General features: G+C 46.2%; 1 protein-coding gene across 13 annotated transcripts in view; it reads left to right on the top strand.

Annotated features, from left to right (window-relative positions):
- LOC118375470 (zinc finger MIZ domain-containing protein 1-like) overlaps positions 1-12388 on the top strand; it is a 316755-nt gene that overhangs the window by 297434 nt on the left and 6933 nt on the right. For 11 of the 13 annotated variants that reach the window (XM_052498707.1, XM_052498708.1, XM_052498704.1 and 8 more), the window contains 9 exons: positions 172-459; positions 672-854; positions 5448-5516; positions 5691-5853; positions 8430-8640; positions 9931-10009; positions 10132-10263; positions 10811-10916; positions 12029-12189. In XM_052498707.1, coding sequence (XP_052354667.1) covers positions 172-459; positions 672-854; positions 5448-5516; positions 5691-5853; positions 8430-8640; positions 9931-10009; positions 10132-10263; positions 10811-10916; positions 12029-12189 — 1392 coding nt within the window. The remainder of the gene's footprint in view (positions 1-171; positions 460-671; positions 855-5447; positions 5517-5690; positions 5854-8429; positions 8641-9930; positions 10010-10131; positions 10264-10810; positions 10917-12028; positions 12190-12388) is intronic. The other 2 variants (XM_052498711.1, XM_052498712.1) reach the window with 1 other exon arrangement.

The raw sequence follows: 12388 nt of genomic DNA, 5'->3' as shown, positions 1-12388 counted from the left end.
ACACACAGACAGTACACATTACCATAATACTAAAATTTAGAAACAACTTCAGTTATTTAGTTATAATGTCCTGTTTTGTGCCTGCGGAAAATCAGGTATTACTACATACACACTAATAACACCTGCAACTTCCTACCTAACTGTCTCTTCATCCTGTTTTCCTCCTTCCAGATGTGTTCCTCCTTCCAGATGGGCCCAACTCAGGCGTACAACAACCAGTTCATGAACCAGCCTGGACCCAGAGGGCCCCCTGGAGGCATGAACCCAGGCAGCATGGGCCAGGCCATGAACAACCCCAGCATGGGTGGGCCTCCCATGGGCATGAACCAAACTCGAGCCTCAGCCATGGGGCCTTTTGGGGCTCACGGCCAGAGGATGTCCCAGCAGGGCTACGGAGGACCTGGAGGCCCCAGGCAGGCCATGCCTATGCAGGGAATGAAGAGGCCCTATCCTGGAGAGGTGAGTTGGATGGGGTGTGTGGGTGTGGGTGGGAGGGGGTGCTTTTCCTTTCAGTATAGTATGACCATAGTACATGCCTTTCTCCAGTAGGTCAATTTCCTTTATTTTTCATCTTAAAACTAATGCCTCCTCACTTAATGAAAATAAAAAACAGTTTTAAGGTATTGATTGTTTCTATACCCCCCCGCCCTATCTCTCTCTCTTCCTTACAGCCAAACTACGGGGGTCAGCAGTATGGTCCTAATGGTCAGTTCCCTCCCCAGCAGAGTCAGTACCCCACCTCTAACCCCTCCAGGCCAATGCCCTCCCCCAACTATCCGGGCCAGAGGATGCCTGTGGGGCAGGGGCCAGGCCAGTACCACCCGCAAGGCATGCCCATGGGACAGTACTATAAGGTTAGAACTCCTTCACAGTAACACTCCCTATCTACCTGTAAGACCTCCCTCACAGTAACACTCCCTATCTACCTGTAAGACCTCCCTCACAGTAACACTCCCTATCTACCTGTAAGACCTCCCTCACAGTAACACTCCCTATCTACCTGTAAGCTCTAGACCTCTGTTGAAGGAATTTAATTCCTCTGTTTTAATTCCCAATTAAAATTAAACACTCTGTCAATTCATAAGAATTTGTAAGACCCTTATTTTATAGGAATGGACAGAGTCCGGTCTTGAAAGTCAAGTAACAGCCTTTATTCAAGAGAGTACTGAGTTCATACACATTTTACCACAGGTTATAAACTGAAAATGACGTCAGCGTTTTCTAAATGTTCTGTCTCTTCTTGACACTGGTATAAAGGCTCTATAGCTCTCAAGCTTTCCCTCCTCGCCTAGAGCCAAGGTCAGTCAGTGTAGATAAGCATTCTAGACAGTCTGGATTCATAGTTCATTCATTTGTACCAAGGAACAGACCGTCATTGTTCTAAACTCTTGACTACATTCACTACATTATATTCAATACTGGGAGCAAGAGAGAAAATGCATACATGTACAGTAGCATAATAGCATTCGGATTAGTCAGTCCTGATTGAAATGTATACATAATTAGTCATCATTGATAAAAATTCCCTTAACAACCTCCCTCACAGTAACACTCCCTATCTACCTGTAGTCTCTAGACCTCCCTCACAGTAACACTCCAGATCTACCTGTAAGACCTCCCTCACAGTAACACTCCAGATCTACCTGTAAGACCTCCCTCACAGTAACACTCCAGATCTACCTGTAAGACCTCCCTCACAGTAACACTCCCTATCTACCTGTAAGACCTCCCTCGCAGTAACACTCCCTATCTACCTGTAAGCTCTAGAAACTCACCTCACAGTAACACTCCAGATCTACCTGTAAGCTCTAGAAACTCATCGCGCACCAGCGACTCCTGTGGCGGGCCGGGCTCAGTGAGCGCTAACCAAGGTTGCCAGGTGCACGGTGTACCCTCCAACACATTGGTGCGGCTGGCTTCCGGGTTGGATGCGCGCTGTATTAAGAAGCAGTACGGCTGGTTGGGTTGTGTATCGGAGGACGCATGACTTTCAACCTTCGTCTCTCCCGAGCCCGTACGGGAGTTGTAGCGATGAGACAACAATTGGATACCACGAAATTGGGGAGAAAAAGGGGTAAAATTCACACACAAAAAACAACAACAAAAAAACACTCCAGATCTACCTGTAAGCTCTAGAACTCCCTCATAGTAACACTCCAGATCTACCTGTAAGCTCTAGAACTCCCTCATAGTAACACTCCAGATCTACCTGTAAGCTCTAGAACTCCCTCATAGTAACACTCCAGATCTACCTGTAAGCTCTAGAACTCCCTCATAGTAACACTCCAGATCTACCTGTAAGCTCTAGAACTCCCTCATAGTAACACTCCAGATCTACCTGTAAGCTCTAGAACTCCCTCATAGTAACACTCCAGATCTACCTGTAAGCTCTAGAACTCCCTCATAGTAACACTCCAGATCTACCTGTAAGCTCTAGAACTCCCTCATAGTAACACTCCAGATCTACCTGTAAGCTCTAGAACTCCCTCATAGTAACACTCCAGATCTACCTGTAAGCTCTAGAACTCCCTCATAGTAACACTCCAGATCTGTACTCTAGAACTCCCTCAAGCTCTCTAGAACTCCCTCATAGTAACACTCCAGATCTACCTGTAAGCTCTAGAACTCCCTCATAGTAACACTCCAGATCTACCTGTAAGCTCTAGAACTCCCTCATAGTAACACTCCAGATCTACCTGTAAGCTCTAGAACTCCCTCATAGTAACACTCCAGATCTACCTGTAAGCTCTAGAACTCCCTCATAGTAACACTCCAGATCTACCTGTAAGCTCTAGAACTCCCTCATAGTAACACTCCAGATCTACCTGTAAGCTCTAGAACTCCCTCATAGTAACACTCCAGATCTACCTGTAAGCTCTAGAACTCCCTCATAGTAACACTCCAGATCTACCTGTAAGCTCTAGACCTCCCTCAGAGTAACACTCCAGATCTACCTGTAAGCTCTAGACCTCCCTCACAGTAACACTCCAGATCTACCTGTAAGCTCTAGACCTCCCTCACAGTAACACTCCAGATCTACCTGTAAACTCTAGACCTCCCTCACAGTAACACTCCAGATCTACCTGTAAACTCTAGACCTCCCTCACAGTAACACTCCAGATCTACCTGTAAGCTCTAGACCTCCCTCACAGTAACACTCCAGATCTACCTGTAAGCTCTAGACCTCCCTCACAGTAAGACTCCAGATCTACCTGTAAGCTCTATACCTCCCTCACAGTAACACTCCAGATCTACCTGTAAGCTCTGGAACTCCATCACAGTAACACTCCAGATCTACCTGTAAGCTCTAGACCTCCCTCACAGTAACAGTCCAGATCTGCCTGTAAGCTCTAGACCTCCCTCACAGTAACACTCCAGATCTACCTGTAAGCTCTAGACCTCCCTCACAGTAACACTCCAGATCTACCTGTAAGCTCTGGAACTCCATCACAGTAACACTCCAGATCTACCTGTAAGCTCTGGAACTCCATCACAGTAACACTCCAGATCTACCTGTAAGCTCTAGACCTCCCTCACAGTAACAGTCCAGATCTGCCTGTAAGCTCTAGACCTCCCTCACAGTAACACTCCAGATCTACCTGTAAGCTCTAGACCTCCCTCACAGTAACACTCCAGATCTACCTGTAAGCTCTAGACCTCCCTCACAGTAACACTCCAGATCTACCTGTAAGCTCTAGACCTCCCTCACAGTAACACTCCAGATCTACCTGTAAGCTCTAGAACTCCCTCACAGTAACACTCCAGATCTAACTGTAAGCTCTAGACCTCCCTCACAGTAACACTCCAGATCTACCTGTAAGCTCTAGAACTCCCTCACAGTAACACTCCAGATCTACCTGTAAGCTCTAGACCTCCCTCACAGTAACACTCCAGATCTACCTGTAAGCTCTAGACCTCCCTCACAGTAACACTCCCTATCTACCTGTAAGACATCCCTCACAGTAATACTCCCTATCTACCTGTAAGACATCCCTCACAGTAACACTCCAGATCTAACTGTAAGCTCTAGACCTCCCTCACTGTAACACTCCCTATCTACCTGTAAGAACTCCCTCACAGTAACACTCCAGATCTAACTGTAAGCTCTAGAACTCCCTCACAGTAACACTCCAGATCTAACTGTAAGCTCTAGACCTCCCTCACAGTAACACTCCAGATCTAACTGTAAGCTCTAGACCTCCCTCACAGTAACACTCCAGATCTACCTGTAAGCTCTAGACCTCCCTCACAGTAACACTCCAGATCTACCTGTAAGCTCTAGACCTCCCTCACAGTAACACTCCAGATCTACCTGTAAGCTCTAGACCTCCCTCACAGTAACACTCCAGAACTACCTGTAAGACATCCCTCACAGTAACACTCCAGATCTACCTGTAAGCTCTAGAACTCCCTCACAGTAAAACGCCAGATCTACCTGTAAGCTCTAGACCTCCCTCACAGTAACACTCCAGATCTACCTGTAAGCTCTAGAACTCCCTCACAGTAACACTCCAGATCTAACTGTAAGCTCTAGACCTCCCTCACAGTAACACACCAGATCTACCTGTAAGCTCTAGAACTCCCTCACAGTAACACTCCAGATCTACCTGTAAGCTCTAGACCTCCCTCACAGTAACACTCCCTATCTACCTGTAAGAACTCCCTCACAGTAACACTCCAGATCTACCTGTAAGCTCTAGACCTCCCTCACAGTAACACTCCCTATCTACCTGTAAGACATCCCTCACAGTAATACTCCAGATCTAACTGTAAGCTCTAGACCTCCCTCACAGTAACACTCCTGATCTAACTGTAAGCTCTAGACCTCCCTCACAGTAACACTCCCTATCTACCTGTAAGACCTCCCTCACAGTAACACTCCCTATCTACCTGTAAGACATCCCTCACAGTAACACTCCAGATATAACTGTAAGCTCTAGACCTCCCTCACTGTAACACTCCCTATCTACCTGTAAGAACTCCCTTACAGTAACACTCCAGATCTAACTGTAAGCTCTAGAACTCCCTCACAGTAACACTCCAGATCTAACTGTAAGCTCTAGACCTCCCTCACAGTAACACTCCAGATCTAACTGTAAGCTCTAGACCTCCCTCACAGTAACACTCCAGATCTACCTGTAAGCTCTAGACCTCCCTCACAGTAACACTCCAAATCTACCTGTAAGAACTCCCTCACAGTAACACTCCCTATCTACCTGTAAGCTCTAGACCTTCCTCACAGTAACACTCCAGATCTACCTGTAAGCTCTAGACCTTCCTCACAGTAACACTCCAAATCTACCTGTAAGAACTCCCTCACAGTAACACTCCAGATCTACCTGTAAGCTCAAGAAACTCGCCTCACAGTAACCTAACCATTTGATAATTTGCTCCTTTTCCCGTTGTGCAGTTGTACATTTAATCATTGATGTCTGTTTCTTTCACAGCAAGAGCCATTCAATGGTCAGAACAGCAACTTCTCTGCTGGTGTATACTCATATAGTCAAGGCAACGGGGTATGTGCTCTCTCCTTTGTTAATATGGGTTTGGGTCTAAGCAAATGGAACTTCCAACAGAGTTATTTGAATTCTCTATCTCTCATGTTTTTTTAATAACACGTATCACTTTCCTTCTCTCTCTTTCACTCTCCCTCTCTCCCCTTCCCCCTCCCTCCTTCCCACTCTCTGCAGGCCCCCAGGCCAGGTAACTACCCCCACTCCCCGGTGCCTGGTAATCCCACACCTCCCATGACCCCCGGAAGCAGTATGCCTCCGTACCTCTCGCCCAACCCGGATGTCAAGCCGCCGTTCCCGCCAGACATGAAACCAAATATGACAGTGCTTCCACCTCCCAGTGAGTAATTACACTGGAGCATCCACACACAAACACAGGAATGAATGTAATGAATGTACACTACATGACCAGAAGTATGTGGACACCTGCTCTTTGAACATCTCATTCCCCCTTTACTGCTATACTCCACTCTTCTGGGAAGGCTTTTCACTAGATTATGGAACATTTCTGCTGGGATTTACATTCAGCCACAAGAGCAATAGTCAGGTCCGGCAACTGATGTTGGGCAATTAGGCCTGACTTGCAGTCCGCGTTCCAAAGGTGTTTGATGGGGTTGGGGTCGGGGCTCTGTGCAGGCCAGCCATGTTCTTCCACACTGATCTCAACAAAGCATTTCTGTATGGACCTCTCTTTGTGCACGGAGGCCTTGTCATGCTGAAACAGGAAAGGGCCTTCTCCAAACTGTTGCCACAAATTTGGAAGAACAGAATCGTCTAGAATGTCATCGTATGTTGTAGTGTTAAGATTTCCCTTCACTGGAACTGAGGGGCCTATCCCCAACCATGAAAAACAGCTCCAGACCATTATTCCTCCTCCACCAAACGTTACAGTTAGCACTATGCATTGGGGAAGGTAGCGTTCTCCTGGAATCCACAAAACCCATATTCGTCCGTTGTACTGCCAGATGGTGAAGCGTGATTCATCACTCCATAGATTGCGTTTCCACTGCTCCAGAGTCCAATGGCGGCGATGACCCATTTAATAAAGCTCCCAACGAACAGTTCTTGTGCTGACGTTGCTTCCAGAGGCAGTTTGGAACTCGGTAGTGAGTGTTGCAACCGAGGACAGACCATTTTTATGCGCTACGCATTTCAGCCCTCGGCGGTCCTGTTTTGTGTGCTTGTGTGGCCTACCACTTCGCGGCTGAGCCGTTATTGCTCCTAGATGTTTCCACTTCATAATAAAAACACTTAAATAAATAAAGAGGACCGGGGCAGCTCTGGCAGGGCAGAAATTTGACCAACTGACAACAACCTCTCCCTCAACGTGAGCAAGAGAAAGGAGCTGAGCGTGGACTACACGAAAAGGAGGACCGAACACGCCCCCATTCACATCGACATGGCTGTAGTGGAGCGGGTCGAGAGTTTCAAGTTCCTTGGTGTCCACATCCCCAATAAACTATCATGATCCAAACACACCAAGACAGTCGTGAAGAGGGCACGACAACACCTTTTTCCCTTCACTGAAAGGATTTGGCTTGGGTCCCCAGATCTTCAAAAAGTTCTACAGCTGCACCATCGAGAGCATCCTGACTGGTTGCATCACTGCTTGGTATGGCAACAGCTCGGCATCTGACCATAAGTGCTGCAGAGGGCGGTGTGTACGGCCCAGTACATCAGTGGGGCCAAGCTTCCTGCCACTCAGGACCTATACACTAGGCGTGTCAGTGGAAGCCCCAAAAATGGTCAAAGACTCCAATCACCCAAGTCATAGACTGTTCTCTCTGCTACCGCACTGCAAGCGGTACCGGAGAGCCAAGTCTAGGTCCAGAAGGCTCCTTAACAGCTTCTACCCCCAAGCCATAAGACTGCTGAACAATTAATCAAATGGCCACCTGGACTATTTACATTGACACCCCCCTCCTGTTTCTTATCCATGCATAGTCACTAAACCCCCAACTACATGACTTGGTACTGGTACCCCCTGTAAAAAGCCTTGTTATTTTATTGTGTTACTTTTTATTTATTTTTATACTTTATTTTATTTAGTAAATATATTCTTAACTCTATTTCTTGAACTGCATGATTGGTTAAGGGATTGTAAGTAAGCATTTCACGGTGAGATTTGATTTTGATTCAATTTGATTTGTTGGAAAGGTGGCATCCTATGACGGTGCCACGTTGAAAGTTACTGAACTCTTCAGTAAGGTCATTCTATTGCCAATGTTTGTCTATGGAGATTACATGGCTGTGTGCTTGATTTTATACACCTGTCAGCAACGGTGTGGCTGAAGTAGCCAAATCCACTCATTTGAAGGGGTGTCCACATACTTTTGTATATATAGTGTGTATGAATGTACAGTATGGAATTATGCACACACACACACACACACACACATGCACACACACACACACACACACAGCAGAGCTATTCCATGCTGTCAGTAGCTCCTTAGATACCTGTGGCTGAAAATACAACAAAGCCTGTCCAACAAGCATTAGCAGAACATTGATGTTTCTATTTCCATTTCATGAGATACAGTACAAAGCCACTGACACGACTAGTCCACTACATCACCAGGGTTAGGCTCAATTCCTTTTCAATTCAGGAAGTACAATGAAACTACATTTCCAATTCTCTTCAATGCTTTTTAATTGGGAACATTTGGAATTGGAATTTGTTTTACTTTCTGAATTGACTGGAAATAAAATGGATTTGAGCCCAACCCTGATCACTACTACATGCTGCCCTGATACATGGCTGTTGTTGACTCCTATAGCATCTAACCATAGGAATGTACAGCCACGTGTTAGTCAGGGTAATACCACCCAGTGATATCCCGGTGCCCCAGCCACTGTTTACTGTATGTGTGACTGTTAATCAACCAGTATACAACTCTAACCCCACTACCACAGATACCACAGATACATTTAAACGGAAAGCTGACGTCCTATCTTCCTGTCCTGTCTCTCCGCTCCAATCAGCCAATCCCAACGAGGAGCTGCGGTTGACCTTCCCGGTCCGGGACGGCGTGGTATTGGAACCTTTCCGGTTGGAACACAACCTCGCCGTCAGTAATCACGTCTACCACCTGCGACCGTCGGTACATCAGACCCTCATGTGGAGGTGAGATATGGAGAGACAGACACACACATTCGACCGTCCATGGAGTCTTTTTCTGTACCTCTACAAATGTTCTTCCTCTAATAGAATGGCCTATCCATGGCAACCATGATGTTAACATTCCCTGGACAATATTGACCAATTGCAGTCCTGAGAATGTAACCTTTTACTGCAGTGGGCTAAATCAGGCTCACACACAGTGTGGTTCTTGGTAGTCTTAAACAAATCTACTTTGAAATTAAAGTATCCACCTCACACACAGTGTGGTTCTTGGTAGTCTTCAACAAATCTACCTTGAAACTAAAGTATCCACCTCACACACAGTGTGGTTCTTGGTAGTCTTCAACAAATCTACCTTGAAACTAAAGTATCCACCTCACACACAGTGTGGTTCTTGGTAGTCTTCAACAAATCTACCTTGAAACTAAAGTATCCACCTCACACACAGTGTGGTTCTTGGTAGTCTTCAACAAATCTACCTTGAAACTAAAGTATCCACCTCACACACAGTGTGGTTCTTGGTAGTCTTAATCAAATCTACCTTGAAATTAAAGTATCCACCTCACACACAGTGTGGTTCTTGGTAGTCTTCAACAAATCTACCTTGAAACTAAAGTATCCACCTCACACACAGTGTGGTTCTTGGTAGTCTTCAACAAATCTACCTTGAAACTAAAGTATCCACCTCACACACAGTGTGGTTCTTGGTAGTCTTCAACAAATCTACCTTGAAACTAAAGTATCCACCTCACACACAGTGTGGTTCTTGGTAGTCTTCAACAAATCTACCTTGAAACTAAAGTATCCACCTCACACACAGTGTGGTTCTTGGTAGTCTTCAACAAATCTACCTTGAAACTAAAGTATCCACCTCACACACATGGTTATGGACTTAATAAAATAAGACACCTGTTCCATGTCAGATATAGAGTTGAAATGTATTCCATTTTTAGTTTGCATCCCAATATTACACAACACAGAAGACACAGAAATATAATTAAACCGTTTGACATAGAAACACTGGATTTTCGCTTTTTAAATGTTTATTTTATTTATGAACAATGACATTATGAGTAACAAAGAGGGAGCTTTTGGTCATTGACTGCAGGAAAGGTCTACGGAACTTTCAACTAAGCTTATTACCAACCCTTGACCAACTGAATCAGGTGTGCTAGTGCTGGGCTGGAACAAAACTGTGCAGTCCTGGCTGGGTGTCCATGAGGAGTGGATTCAGAAAAACTATTTTGTATTTGGCTATATTGACCTCTGCCCTTTGCTCTTTGACCTCACAAGGTCAGACCTGGAGCTTCAGTTCAAGTGTTACCACCACGAGGACCGACAGATGAACACCAACTGGCCTGCCTCCGTCCAGGTCAGCACACACACACACACACACAAACTCTCATTCATTCAGAAACACACACACACACACATACTCATGCACACACATGGTCACATGTGTACACACACACAAGCTGTCCTTCTTCCTTCCAGGTCAGTGTCAACGCCACGCCCCTGACCATCGAGCGAGGCGACAACAAGACGTCCCATAAACCCTTGCACCTGAAGCAAGTGTGCCAGCCCGGCAGAAACACCATCCAGATTACTGTCACTGCATGCTGCTGTGTGAGTACACCATCCAGATTACTGTCACTGCATGCTGCTGTGTGAGTACACCATCCAGATTACTGTCACTGCATGCTGCTGTGTGAGTACACCATCCAGATTACTGTCACTGCATGCTGCTGTGTGAGTACACCATCCAGATTACTGTCACTGCATGCTGCTGTGTGAGTACACCATCCAGATTACTGTCACTGCATGCTGCTGTGTGAGTACACCATCCAGAAGAACATGCAGAACAAAGGATACAAGGGAAATGTTAAATAACATCTGGCTTAATGTTTTAAACTCTTTGTAACTACCCCTGTTGCATATAAACTTGGCAGTGGTTATTCAGTGGTTATTCAGTGGTTATTCAGTTGAATTTCTGTTATATGGCCGGTCAACATAGCAATGCTATGATTGGTTGAGACACCTCTGTGCTGTGATGTGTACAGAAGGTGTAGAAGCTAAACTATAGTAGAACTACTGCTGTCTATGGAGAATTCCCTGTTCGTGACCCACTCTTTATTTAGGTCTCTATGCCTTCATGTATTTTCTCTATGTGCAGTCGCACCTGTTTGTGCTGCAGCTGGTCCACAGGCCTTCAGTCCGCTCCGTCCTGCAAGGGCTCCTGAAGAAGAGACTCCTGCCTGCAGAACACTGCATCACCAAGAGTATGTTACTATTGCTATACTGCTGTTGTAGTAGGGCATTTACCCTGTTTAACTGTAACTCTGACTCCTGCCTGCAGAACACTGCATCACCAAGAGTATGTTACCATTACTATGCTGTACTATGCTACAACTATAATATACTGTACTATACTACTACTTTACTATCTTTACATCAATCTTCTGTGCAAGAATATGCCATCAGTCAAATCAAATTGAATTAGTCACATGCGCCGAATACAACAGGTGTAGTAGACCTTACAGTGAAATGCTGAATACAACAGGTGTAGTAGACCTTACAGTGAAATGCTGAATACAACAGGTGTAGTAGACCTTACAGTGAAATGCTGAATACAACAGGTGTAGTAGACCTTACAGTGAAATGCTGAATACAACAGGTGTAGTAGACCTTACAGTGAAATGCTGAATACAACAGGTGTAGTAGACCAACAGTGAAATGCTGAATACAACAGGTGTAGTAGACCTACAGTGAAATGCTGAATACAAAGGTGTAGTAGACCTTACAGTGAAATGCTGAATACAACAGGTGTAGTAGACCTTACAGTGAAATGCTGAATACAACAGGTGTAGTAGACCTTACAGTGAAATGCTGAATACAACAGGTGTAGTAGACCTTACAGTGAAATACTTACAAGCCCCTAACCAACATTGCCGTTTAAAAAATACGAATAAGAATAAGAAATAAAAGTAACAAATAATTAAAGAGCAACCTCCCTCCCTCCCTCCCTCCTTCCTTTCCCCTCTATCCCTCCTCCCTCCTTTCCCCTCCCTCCCTCCTCCCTCCTTTCCCCTCCCTCCCTCCTTCCTTTCCCCTCCCTCCTCCTTTTCCCTCCCTCCCTCCCTCCTCCCTCCCTCCCTCCCTCCCTCCTCCCTCCCTCCCTCCCTCTCCCCTTCCCCTCCCTCCCTCCTCCCTCCCTCCCTCCTCCCTCCTTTCCCCTCCCTCCCTCCTTCCTTTCCCCTCTCTCCCTCCTCCCTCTCTCTCCCTCCTCCCTCCTTTCCCCTCCCTCCCTCCTTCCTTTCCCCTCCTCCTTCCTTTCCCCCCTCCCTCCCTCCCTCCTCCCCCCCCCTCCCTCCCTCCTTTCCCCTCCCTCCAGTTAAGAGGAACTTCAGCAGTGTAGTGGCCTCGTCGGGTAACACCAGTCTAAACGGGGAGGACGGCGTTGAGCAGACCGCCATCAAAGTCTCCCTCAAATGTCCAATCACCTTCAGGCGCATCCAGCTGCCTGCCAGGGGGCATGACTGCAAACACGTACAGGTAGGATGGCAGGAAAGGGTATGTTTTTTATACACACATTGCCTATCTTATAGGGCTGCAGGTAGCCTAGCGGTTAAGACCATTGAGACAGTAAACTAAAGGTTGCTGGTTTGAACCCCCAAGCCGTCTAAGTGAACAATCTGTCAATGTGCCCTTGAGCAAGGCACTTAACCCTAACTTTAAGTCTCTGGATAAGAGC

Source organism: Oncorhynchus keta, chromosome 36 (genome assembly GCF_023373465.1).
Source record: "Oncorhynchus keta strain PuntledgeMale-10-30-2019 chromosome 36, Oket_V2, whole genome shotgun sequence".
Taxonomy (NCBI): Eukaryota; Metazoa; Chordata; class Actinopteri; order Salmoniformes; family Salmonidae; genus Oncorhynchus; species Oncorhynchus keta.
The sequence above is the reverse complement of the archived record's forward strand: the minus strand, read 5'-3'. Positions and strand labels throughout refer to the sequence as shown.